This window comes from Cetorhinus maximus, chromosome 9, assembly GCF_964194155.1.
Source record: "Cetorhinus maximus chromosome 9, sCetMax3.hap1.1, whole genome shotgun sequence".
Classification (NCBI taxonomy): domain Eukaryota; kingdom Metazoa; phylum Chordata; class Chondrichthyes; order Lamniformes; family Cetorhinidae; genus Cetorhinus; species Cetorhinus maximus.
In genome coordinates, this window is record NC_135887.1 from 35,871,861 (window position 1) to 35,885,283 (window position 13,423).

General features: G+C 41.8%; 1 protein-coding gene across 26 annotated transcripts in view; it reads right to left on the bottom strand.

Annotated features, from left to right (window-relative positions):
- The window catches only part of LOC144684561 (uncharacterized), a 336,148-nt gene that overhangs the window by 113,801 nt on the left and 208,924 nt on the right, over nucleotides 1–13,423 (bottom strand). For all 26 annotated transcript variants that reach the window (XM_078548502.1, XM_078548509.1, XM_078548490.1 and 23 more), the window contains 2 exons: nucleotides 9,386–9,430; nucleotides 6,426–6,461 (listed from right to left, as the gene is read on the bottom strand). In XM_078548502.1, the coding sequence (XP_078404628.1) occupies nucleotides 6,426–6,461; nucleotides 9,386–9,430 (81 nt within the window). The remainder of the gene's footprint in view (nucleotides 1–6,425; nucleotides 6,462–9,385; nucleotides 9,431–13,423) is intronic.

The window sequence follows — 13,423 nt, forward strand, 5'->3', positions numbered from 1 at the left end:
CACCATTCCTACATTACACCAGTGAATATTTCAAAAGTACTTCATTGGCTATACAGTGCTTCAAGATGTCTGGTGGTCATGAAAGGCTCTATATAAATGGAAGTCTTTCTTTCTTTCCTTTATTTCAGAAGGAGAAGACCAGACTACTATTTCAGGGGCTTGACATGAGGCAACTATGGGCAAAATCTTAACTGAATCAATCTGCAAGTAGTATGGAGGGCAGTGAAGAGTTGGGAACCATTGATAATTGAAGTGGGCTTTGCTGTGGTTCTTTAACTCAGTCATGGCATTAGCACACTGCTTCTGGGTTTCCCGGGCAATCACGGAGTGTAGTCGTGATGACAGCCTGCACTGTGCCCATAAAGGCTCTTTATTTAAAGGGACCATGGCAGGGGTCAGAATGACTGCAGGAAAGTTTGGTTCTGAAGGATACTGAAGGCAAGAACATAAAAGGGAAATATGGGAAAGCAGCTCCCCCAGTTCTCTGACTCTTCCCTGGAGGTTCTATTGGGGGTAATGAGGGCCAGAAAGAAGGTCCTCTTCCCCGTGGATGGGGGGGAAAGAGGCCAGTCACCCAAATGAAGCAGGCATAGCTGTAGGTAGTAAAGGTCATGAGCGGCAGTGGTATAGTGCTTAGGACCTGAATATAGTGTTGAAAAAGATTTAATGACCTCATTAAGTCTGGAAAGGTGAGTGACATACCACTTACAGGTGGCATCCATCGCTCTCTGACATGCCTAGAATTCTCCAGCACAACATTCCTCTGACCTACGCATTTTGTAGCTCCACTACTCCTTTCTTGCCAGGCACCCTCTCAAATCTCCATCTGAGCAGCCAACACTCGCACTCAAAGTCACTCTTCTCAAATGTTCTCATTCCATCCTCAACACACATTCCACTCCTCACATTCATAACTGTCTCCTTTCTCTCACTGCAGAAGAAAGTGCATAATTCCAGGGAGAGGCAAAGAATCGGGAGCGGGCAGGCAGTGATAGCCAAGTTGACTGCATAGGTGAAGTATGTCTTGGAGATCAGCAGGTTGGAACATGTTCTAGGTGATGGAGAGGCGATGGAGGAGCTCAGAGACCTGGTGACAGCATTAGATATCACACTGTCACCCGGCATTAATAGTCACTAATGTTAAATTGATGTTACCAAAACTGAATTATCGCGGAATGCACTATGCTGAATTTTGTACCCTTTCTCAATGTCAGCACTAACTCATGTCAGTGATCTTCCAGAGGTCCTTCAAGTGTATAAGAGGAGCTGATGACAGACCAGGTCAGTGAGTCGTCAGAGGAAGGCAAGCACGCCAAAAATACACCATCACATGACTCATTCTCCACCAGCACAGATACACATACTTCAGTGCATAATGGAGTAGAGATTGCTAGGTTGTTACACAGTGAGGCACACATCACATGTGAGCAGGGGCAAATGCTGGAGGCAAGGAGACAGGAACTTCAGAGTAAGAAGAAGCAGATGAGAAAGACTTAATACTTGCGCAGTATTATATACACATGTTAATGGTGTTATGCTGATGTTTATTAAAATGAAACTGCCTTCAGGTGATGCCAATTGGCTTTATTCTATTACCAATGCATTAGGTACACAATAGCTATTCAATGACAGAATCACTGTACTATTCAACGTTAAGAAAACTGCTAAGCTCCATTTTGAACTCCTGCATTAGTAGCACAAGAAATTGAGACATTGATAAGCTACATTGGTCTATTTGGTTAACATGACAAGATTAATTTATTGAATTGAGCTCTCTTAGCCACAGTTGTAATTGCCAAGATATTCTACTCAGCTAATTACTAAATCAATGATCTTATAACATAATTTTATCTATTTAATATTTAATGCTTTTTGGATATAGCTACATCATCATTAATAGTATGAGAGTTTAAGACAACCGCCATCAATCCTTTTAGCTTCACTTTAATCTCCACATTTTTACTCGTATTTTTTGATGGAGCAAGGGGGATAATTACTGGGAAAGACATCTAGACCAATAGTTGTTTGGTCATACAGAACTTGAGCATTGCTGAGAAAAGATACATGCTGTCTAAGCTTTTGCACTTCTCAGGACAGATCGTACAATTACCTACAGTAAAGGGAACAACAATTAATACTGAATGAGAAGAGAGTGCTGATTGGTTGGCAAGTGGACTCTGATTGAGGGGCCGTCTCGAGAGGGGCGCGTGGACACGAGTCTGAATGAGACATAGATTGAATGAGTAGTTGGGAATTGGTTCAGGTGGTAAGTTCTGCTAAGCTTTTCATAAGTTTAAATTTAGATTAAGAGTTAGGTTCTTACTTTGAAACATTGTTAGTGTAACAGCCTATATAAACAGGGAGCTGCCTGAAGTGGCAGTTTTCCGTCAATCAGCTGAAAGTGGTTGCCCCAATAAGTTATAATGACTGTAGCAGAAAGCTGAGCTAGCTAGTGAGTTATCAGAGGCACTATAGAAAGCATGGAGGATTTGAACCTACATGGAGAGAGGGACACATGGACATGAGACTAGGCCAGGGTGAGACACAGATGGAGTGAGCAGTTGAGAATTTGGTTCAGGTGGGAATTTGGTGCAGAGGGGAAAAAAGGTGCTCAATTTTCGACTTTTTTTTGACCTCCAGGGGCTGGTGAGTTTCCTTCCTTATCTCCAAGTTAGGTGAATGCAACCTTCTATTTCTTTATCTATGTAAATTATGAACTGATTGGCAAATTAAATAAATAAGGTTGGACAGAGATGGCATGGTGTGTCATGACTGCAGCATGTGGGAATCTGTGAAATGCATTGCAACCCCAGGCAACTATATTTGCAGAAAGTGTCTGCAGTTTAAATGACTTCGGCTAAGAGTTGCTGAGCTTGAGGCTGAGTTGCAAACATTGTGGTGTGTCAGGGAGAGAGACAGTTGTCTGGCCATTTTTTTCCAGGAGGCAGTCATACCCCTTAGGTTAGGCAGAACTTTAGGGGTTGGTCAATGGTCAGGGATAGGAGGGTGTTCCTGCGAGTCAGGCTGGTAAGGAGAATCAGCATGTAGTGATGGAGGAGCCTCAGCTCCTGACTTTGTCCAACAGGTACGAGGTGCTTACGACCTGTGTGGATAAGGAGAAGCTGGAGAAGAGGCAAGGTAGATGAGTGAACTGAGCTGACCAATGGCACCGTTGTGAAGGATACCATTCAAATGGGAGGAGTGATGAGGAATGTGGTAGTGATAAGACAGTATAATCAGGGGGATAGATACTGTTCTCTGTAGCTGTGACCAGGAGCTCCTGTGGTTGTGTTTCATGCCTGGTGCCAGGGTTAAGGACATCTCCCCAAGGCTAGGGAGGAACTTGGAGTGGGAAGGGAAAGATGTAGTGGTTATGGTCCATGAGGGAACCAATGACATGGTAGAACCAGGAATGATGTTCTGCTAAGGGAATTTGAAGAGCTAGGGACCAAATTGAAATGTAGAATATCAAAGGTAATCATCTCTAAGTTGTTACCTGAGCCACGCACAAATTGGCATAGGGTCAAACAGATTAGAGGATTAAATGCGCGGCTGAAAGTGTGGTGTAGGAAGAAGGGGTTTTGATTCATGGGGCACTGACATCAGTACTCAGGGAAGAGTGAGCTATTCCTTTGAGATGGGGTCCACTTAAATCAGGCTGGACCCAGCGTCCTTGCCAATCATATAACTAAAGCTGTTGACAGGGCTTTAAACTAACAGAGGCAGGTGATTGCTTGGGTGAAGGGAGATTTAGAAATTCAATGAGAGAAGTCGCATCATCAGAACAGTATAGCAATGTGGATAAGGACAAGCAGAATGGGTCAGGAAGGGACAGAGAATTTAACAAAATTTGTACATCAACGAATAAGGACATTTCAGAGAACAGAAGTAAAAATTGGAATTAAAGGTTCTTTATTTGAATGCACAAAGCACCACAATAAGATAGATAGTGGCACAAATAGAGATAAATGATTTAGATTGAATTGCCATAACAGACATGGGCCAGGATTTTAAGGTCCCTTGCGCCTGGTGGGATATTACGGTCCCGTTGACCGAATGGAGATTTAAATGACTTGCCACATCCGCCGGTGGGAGACATGCTGAGGCAGGGCCGTAAAATCCTGGCCATGGTTACAAGGTGATCAAGGTTGTGAAATGAATATTCCAGGGTGCACAATATTTAGAAAAGACAAGCAGAATCGCAAAGGAGGAGGGGTGGTCCTGAAAGTAAAAGATTATATAAGGGCTTTAGTGAGAAAGGATCTAGCCTCAGAAGATCATGAAATAGAATCAATATAGGTGGAAATTAGGAAATTAGGAATAGCAAGAGTCATAAAATACTGGTGCGAGTAGTTTACAAGACCCCTAACAGTAGTTATGCCTTTGGACAGAGCATTAAACAAGAAATTATTGGAGCATGTAACAAAGGCAATGCAATAATCGTGGGGAACTTTAATCTTCATTATAGCCTGGGACAGTCGAATTGGCAAGAGTGCTCTAGGAGATGAGTTTTTAGAATGTTTTCATGATAGTTTCTTGAAGCAATACATTGTGGAACTGACTGGGGATAAAGCTATCTTGGATATAGCATTGTGTAATGAAGCAGGGTTAATTAGTAATGCTGTGGTAAAAAAATCCTCTCGGAAATAGTGGTCATAACACCATTGACTTCCATGTTAAGTTTGAAAGTTACATATTCCAATCACAAACAAGAATCTTACACTTAACCAAAGCCAATTACACACATATGAGGGGAGAACTGGCTAAGGTTAATTGGGTAAATAAGCCAAAAGGTTTAGAGGTAAATGAACAGAGGGAAACATTTTTAAAAATTTAATGTCTTCAACAAAAATGCATTCCATTGAAAAACAAAAATTCAACAAGAAAGACCCAACCATGTCTCACTCAGGAAGTTAAAGGATAGTATTAGATTAAAAGAAGAGGCCTACGATGTTGCAAAAAACAGTGGCAAGTCCGAGGATGGGGAATGTTTTAGAAACCTGCAGGGGACCACCAAAACGTTGATAAAATGAAAGAAGCATAGAATATGAGAATAAACTAGCCAGGAATATAAAACAGATTGTAAGACCTTTTATAAGTATATGAAGAGGAAGAGCGTAGCTAACGTAAATGTTGGCCCCTTAGAAGCAGAGACAGGGGAAAGCATCTTTGGGAATGAGGAAATAGCAGAGGCATTGAACAAATATTTTGTGGCTGTCTTCACAGTAGAAGACATAAGTTTCATACCAGAAATAGATGGTAACCTAGGGACTAAAAAGAGAGACTCGCAGGGAATTAAAGGATACGGGGAGCAGGTGGGAAAATGGAGTTGAAGCCCAAGGACAGCCATGACCGTCCTAAATGGTGGAGCCGGCTCAAGGGCTATATGGTCTGCTCCTGCTCCTATTTATTGTGTTAATGTGGAAGAGATGTTGCCATGAAAAATGCAGCAGGAAACAGTCAACTGCCAAGCTATGTTCAAATTCAAACCAGGCAGGTCGACTCTGATTTTGCCGTGAAGCCAAAAAGATGTTGTGTCAAATAACTGGATTGAGACTATCCAATGTTACATCAGTTTGGTCCTTTCAAGTGAGCTGATAGAGATTTCCATCCCAACTGTCTATGCTGTATTATAAAACAGGTCCCAGTACAGAAGAGATCATCCAAACTCCACCCTCTCCTCTAAATCCCAACCTCACAGCCTGTAATACACTGTCTAATTTCTATTCCACACTATTATGCACCGTATTACCCTTGACCTCAGTATTAGTCTCTCTACATATACAAAACAGGCATCTTTGCAATGTTATTTTATTTATATGGATATAAGGAAGATATCCCTCTACAGTCTAAATCTGTCCACCGATGACATTCTGATCCATTTCCTTTTTATCACACATTTCAATTTTTGTTTCACGTCTATTTGTTTCTTCTTCTATTTCACAATTATCAAATCTTTTCCCAATGGTTCCAATATCTCTTCACCAAGAAAAATATATACTTTTTAATTCAGATGTGATAGGTAGACTAGAGTGGAAGATGGTTTCACATTTCTGTAATCCACCAGCAGAAAATTATATTCCTAGCCCTTTCTGAACATTAAATATCATTCCACTTGTCTAACCACAACTGCACAGGGGTACTCCTTACAACCCGGTACTATGCTCCCAACACAGAAGAAAAGATGTTCATTCTAAAATTAGAGAATTGCACTACTTAATTACACATCATAAATGAAAAAAAACTGAGCCATAACTTTAATCTTTACAAAAAGTTAAACTTTTTGATTATATATCATGTACAATAGGAATATTTCTCCCTTTTTAAATTGAACATAACTTTATTCTAATCTCAAAGGCAGTATAATAATTTCATGATTTTATAAACTAACAACTAAATTTGGTATCAGAAGTATTAAGACTTACCTCCATATTTTGCAGCTTTGGCTGCAGCAGCTGCACCTGAAATGTCAGAGGATTGACAGGTTTGTAAAAGAAGAGATTGACTCTATACAATATAAAAAAAAGATTAATTGTATCATTCCTGGGAAACCCCATTTCTGAGATTTTCGATGCTAATGTATAAATTATTCGAATCTACATTAAAGAATTGTGGCCTTATGGTTTAATTGGGTGAATACTCATCAATCAACACATATTGTGTACAGTGTGCCTCATTCTCCAGATTTCAGCACGCTTCACATACAGTTGGGTCAATTTCACAAGTGAGGCCACACTTCCTCTGAGGTATTTCTGAAGTCACCCGTGTGATGGTTAATTATTTATTACCAAACTATTTCTGTCTTTACACTATGTCTTGGCTTCTGCACTTTACAGCTGGGGGCAACAATCAGGAGCTGGAACCTTTGTTGAATTTGCTTCTCAATCTGAGGCACCAAGCATCTGTAGAACCTCAACTGAAACTCCAGTTGATGACTGGCTAACTTAGTACTGACCAGGCAGGCATTAGATTTACACAGTAAGCCATCAGAGAAGCTTCATACAACATGGTCAGGATCCCATAAACAGATCCAACAAGAACGAAAGGAATTTAATTAATAAAAACAATGATGATCCTCAAAGGAATGAAAGGAACAGGTTAATGAAAAATTGTAATAACTTGTATTAGGGCTGATCTTTTAAAAAGGCACACTTAGTCTCATAAGCTCAATACTTTGAATGCACAATTAGATGGGATGGGGGGATGATTCATTTCCTTGGCTGTAGCTTTGCCAAAGCAAGGTTACAACTATATACTTCCACTGAATCGACAGCTGATCATTGCAGCAAAGTCCCAATTAATCTGTAATTTATTCCGGTCAAAAGCAAAAGTTGCTTAGGGATATCCACAGTTCTTGGTTGTGATATGAAGAAAGAAACACAAGAAAATGCTTACAAAGATTCAGCAGATCAATTTGTCTGAAATCCAGAGGAACACCTCTATACCTGGGAAGACATGGTTCTGTTAGGTCTGGGCACCTTCAGTCTTTGGACTGTTAGGGTGGAATTGAGTGAAAACCGTGATTGTCTAGCATTGAGGAATCTACCAGTTACACAAGAGCTGTAGGGGACAAGGTGATGGTGCCGATAAGGAGGCAAGTCATTTTACCCTGGAAAGGAAGCACAATTTGCACTTCCTCCTCAAAGGAATCTATGGATGCCTCAGAGTGGGAATGCTACTCAAATAACAATATAATCATTCCCATATAACTTGTCTTAGGTTTCCACCTCCTCAGGGCAAAAAGCTGTGGCACTAAAAGTTGTTGTCCTTAATAAATGCTTTTACTAGCAAGCTTGGCTCCAGTAGCCTTCTCACTTCTTTCCTGAAAGGATGCAATTTTTATTTTAAAAAAAATTTATGCTGAAGCTGGGCTACCATTGTGAGTTACTGAGAAAACCTTGATGATTTTAACTTTTTGTTGAATGCTGTCCAACTGAGAAGAACTTAAAGCCCAATAGCTTCTTCTATGGAGAGCTGAGTTTTTTTTGATGAGTTCAGGTCTGCCTTCCCTATAGCAGTGCCTGACTGAGCTCTGTAGAATTTCAACTAGTGTAAACACAGGTGGTCTTGCTAGGCACATAAAGTAAGCAAGCACAAAGGTAGCAGCTTGTCATTGACCACTGCTCAAGAAAGAGGGCTTGATTTTACGTTCCCAAATCAAGCATGCAGCCTTCCCTCACTGATGAAGAATTCGGCGTGATGATATTGGGATGGCAACCTGACCATGCCAGTCTTCAATAATAAGGAAGGTACGTGGGTGCCAAAATTAGCAGCCAGCCAATCATTTTGAAATTATAAGTTAACAAGCTATTAAGCTTGTTAACAACCCAATCATCCACAATTTTTCAATGTCCGCTGCATTTCTCAGGCATCAGAAATAAAACAGTCTGGGAGTCTTTTGCACTATGAGGTGGTACAAGGGCTGTAGAAAAGGCCTACCACTGGAACCATGGTTGAATTTTTTTACTCAATCACGGGATGTGGACATAGCTGGCTAGGCAGCATTTATAGTCCATCCCTAATTGCCCTTGAGAAGGTGGCGGTGAGCTGCCTTCTTGAACCACTGCAGTCTATGCAATGTAGGTTCACCCACAGTGCTGTTAGGGAGGGATTTCCAGGATTTTGACTCAGTGACAGTGAAGGAACGGCGATATATTTCCAAGTTAGGATGGTGAGTGGCTTGGTGGGGAACTTCCAGGTGGTGATGTTCCCGTGTATCTGCTGCCCTTGTCCTAGATGGTAGTGCTCATGGGTTTGGAAAGTGTTGTCTACGAAGCCTTGGTGAGTTCCTGCAGTGCATCTTGTAGATGGTAGACACTGCTGCCACTGTGCGTTGGTGGTGGAGGGAGTGAAGGTTTGTGGATGGGGTGCCAATCAAGCAGGCTGTTTTGTCCTGGATGATCATTGATGAAGCAGCTGAAGATGGTTGGGCTGAGGACACTATCCTTGGAGAGGATATAACATAGTCCCAATCCAATGCAGAGTGGAAAGCAAACTCTTTATAGCTGTGGAAAATAATGAACTGCTGCAGTGGTGCAGATGCTAAGGTTTATCGGACACGTAGTCAATTATCACATCTGACAACCTATTCATAATGTCATGACATTTTATTTGCGTGCTAAGCATGTGGTTTCTGAGGAAATAATTGAGTTAGGTTCTTTCCCTGTAGTTTGTGAAAGATGCTTAATAAAGAGTAATGACCTTTGTAATGAAGTATGTTTATATTTGTAGACTTCCAAAGCACTCTGGGCATTACATTACAGTCCAAAGTTTCCAAAGATATGTTAAAAAGTTAATATCCAGTTGGCGCATTCTTACAATAGACTGTAGAGCTGACAATAGTCAAACCCTCAGATTTTCCATCTATGTCTGGAAAACAACTTACCGGGTACAACTCCTGGCTGAGCTCCAGGTACAGCTCCTAGACCACCTGCAACATCAGCATAGGAGAGTTACAATCATGAATATCTTCAGTAAAATGGCAGAAATGCCAATGAACAGTGACCAGCAGTGTGTTGTATATTATTCGCACTAACAGACTGTTCTTAATAAATTACATCACTGGCTTTCATTTCATTGCCAGCAGAGTCAGGTAAACAATGGAAGTGGTAAGTTGTAATGAAGCGAGAATACTAAAGCAAAGTCAGAATGGCTGGTTACCTAGCATTAAACATAGAATGAACAACTGTACTCATCACAGCTCCTAGGGGAGCTCCTCCAGTACTTGCATTGGCAGTACAAAAATGGAAACAGTCACAGAATCATTGAATGGTTACAGCACAAAAGGAGGCCATTCAGCCCTTTGTGTCTGTGCTGGCCCTCTGAAGGAGCAATTCACCTGCCTTTTCCCTACAGCCCTGCAAATCTTTCCTTTTTAGATAATGGTCAAATTCCCTTTCAAAAGCCTCAGTTGAACATGCCTCTACCATACTCTCAGCCTTTGCATTCCAGACCCTAACCTCTCGCTGCATGAAAAAGATTTTCCTCACGTCATCATTGCTTCTTTTGCCAATTACTTTAAATCTGTGCCCTCTGGTTCTCGATCCTTCCACCAATGGGAACAGTTTCTTCCTATCTACTCTGCCCATGATTTTGAATACCTCTATCAAATCTCTTCTCAACCATCTCTTTTCCAAAGAGAACTGCCCCAACTTCTTCAATCTTTCTATTTAACTGAGGTTCCACATCCCTGGAACCATTATTATGAATCTTATCTGTACTCTCTCGAATGCCTTCATATCCATCCTAAAGTGTGGTGCCGAGAACTGAATGCAGTACTCCAGTTGAGGCTGAACCGGTTTAACATAACTTCCTTGCTTTTGTACTCTATGTCCCTGTTGATAAAACCCAGGATGCTGTATGCTTTATGAACTGCTCTCTCAACCTGTCTTTCCATGTTCAATGATTTATGGACATATACACCCAGGTCCCTCTGCTCCTGCACTTGATTTAGAATTGTATCCTTTATTTTATATTGTCTTCTCTGCATTCTTCCTACAAAAGTGAATTACTTCGTACTTCTATACACAATATACTGAGCTGGTCCATTTACATAACGTACAGCACTATAATGGTTATTATGCTGCCTGGCATTTTCTTGGCATAGTATTGCCGAACAAACCCTACTGAACCAATTACTAATTTGAAGAAAATGGTCTCGTGCTCACAAGTAATGGAATAGATAGTTCTAAATATTTTAGTACTGACATAAAGGCTTAATATCAACATAAAGTAGGTTCTTTATTCAATTTCCATACATATCAAAATTATTAGGGCCACTCCAACCATCATTTCTTAAGGTTTGTTATTTGTATCTTTGCCATCAATATTTTGGCTCTATTGTCAATCTGCACATGAATCATGGCATAGGTTTGTACCCACACTTCTTGGCCTGGATTGTAATATTTGCAGTGACTTTAAGAAAACATGAAGTCCTTCCTGTGAATGTAGGAGGTAGAAAGATGCTGCATGAGCATGAAAGTATACATAAGCCACTAGAACCCTTCTACCATACATTGCAACATGATGCTACTAACTTCATAGAATCCATTTCATCATTCACTAATAGCGTATTTGGTGCCTCAATAAAGCAGACCAGCACTCTGCCATGGACTATTTGGCAATTATGCATATCTCAGTGGTGCCAAGAATAGTTGGAGCATTTTTTTCAATTCTTTTATGGGATGTGACTGTTGCCGGCAAGGCCAGCATTTGTTATCCATCTCTAATTGCCCTTAAGCTGAGTGGCTTGCTACCCCATTTCAGTGGGCAGTTAAGAGTCAATCACATTGCTGTGGGTCTGGAATCATGTGTAGGCCACATATGGATGGCATTTCTCAAAAATTTCCTCACTGACTCTGTTGAGGCATTGAGGTCCAAATTTCAATGTGCTAACAGGTGCTTTAATGTATTTGCAGGCAAACTATCTGGTCTATGGGCCCACAGGTACATCCAGCTACTCACTGTAATTTTCCTCTGCTGGGAATAGGTGGAGTGATGCAGATAAAAAAAAAAGTGAACTTGCGTTTATATAATGTCTTTTTTATTCTTAAAAGTGTTCCAAAGTGTTGCATGGCTAATGAGTTATTTTTGAAATATAGTCATTGTTATGTAGGCAAATTCAACTGCCAATTTTTACACAGCAAAATTCCACAATTGCCTACAAAACATGAAGCAGTTAACTTAGAGGAAGAGTACTATGACTAGACCAATACACACACACGCACATACACACATCAATGTCTCAAGTTGCAGGGCTTACGAGTGCTCCTGAGGAAGCAGTGACATGTGTGATTTTCATGGGATGCTTGTACACCACTTGTACACTCATTAATATATAATTAATGTTCATGTGGGCAAGCCATTCCATGTAGATGTTTGAGGAATATATGTGTACAGTCTATGATAATTAAACCATAGGAGAATTGTGAATTCTTCTGTAAATTAAGGTGAAATAGATTAAAAAGTCAAGCCTTTCATTGCTGTATGTGCAGCCTTTACCAGGTGAAAATTAGCTACTAGATTTACTTCTATATCACCAATCACTGCAAAAACTACTTTCTGGCATTTTTGAGAAATCTGATAAGTACGATAGATATACAAGTCTTTATTCTGTTTTGTAACTGCTGCTGTTGTTCCAAGCAAGAGCCTTCAAAGGTGTCAGCATCTATCCTGTTTAGATAGTCGTGTGTGGCTAACTGGCTGATATTGAATGTCTCCTGTGACTGTCTGAACTGGTATAATTCATGGATGTGGTGATTTTCACTGCTAGAACGGCCAGACTTTTATGCCCACTATGCCCCCACACCACCCCTGCCCTGGGAGTGGGATGGCTGGGCTGGGCAGGCAGGGAGGCAAGAAAAATCGTGTGGGATGACTAAAGGTGTTCTGCCTGTTACCTATCTGCTTCCACTGGAATTTTACCAATGGTGGGAGAGGTGTTGGGCCTGCTGTTGGGCCAATTGAGGCCTTTAAGTGACTAATTACTGGCCACTTAATTCCCTCCTCCTCTCACTGCCACTGGTACGCAATGTGGCGATGCTGCCAGGGTCTGGCGGAATGGGGTGGGAGGGGGGATCCTTCCTGCACTTGCTTAATCACTCCTGGCCTCCCGATTGCCACCCCTGCTTGGCAGGGCTTGCCAGACTGACCCTGGCGAGGCCACCCCAGTTTCCGTGGACTCCGGCCTCTAGGACTGCTCATGGTTGGGGTCTGGCTGCAGACCCAGCAGTGGCCACTGTACCCGATGGCACTGCTGAAACTGAAGAGCTGCCAGCCCTCTGATTGGCTGTCAGCTCTTGGAGGTGCAACATCCTGCCTCGGAGACAGACGCCACAACCACAGGCAACTTGTTGCCTGATGACCATAAAATTTGGTTGTGTTTTCCAGGGCAAGCAGGGGTGGGCTTGCCCACCAATTTTCCAGCCGGTGGGCAGGGCCACCACCTCTGCGTTAAATCCTGGCCCACCAGTGAGATCCAGATGGTGTACTGGGTCTGCATCTCTTGAAGCTCTAATTTACCTCAAATTGACCCTCCCCCCACCCCCATCCCAGTTTTCTGACCCTTCCCTGCAGGAGATACTGGAGATGGGGATAGCCAGAAGGGAAATGTTACCATGGACAAGAGGAAGAGACCAGTGGCTGAGCAGCCGAAGTGTGGTTCCTCGCAATTGGATGCAGTACTAAAAGAGGTTTAATGATCCTAGGGCAAGAAAGGTGAATGGCATAACAATTTTAGGTGCCAACTCTCAAAAACTGTCTTCCCCAGCATTCTGCTGCACAATACTCCTCAGAACAATACACCGTGCATCTTCACTCATTCCTCTCTCTCTTCAGGTACCACCTCACATGCCCATCTGAACAGCCAACAGTCACACTTAACCTCATTATTGATATCTCACACCCATCCCTCCAAATGTTCTCA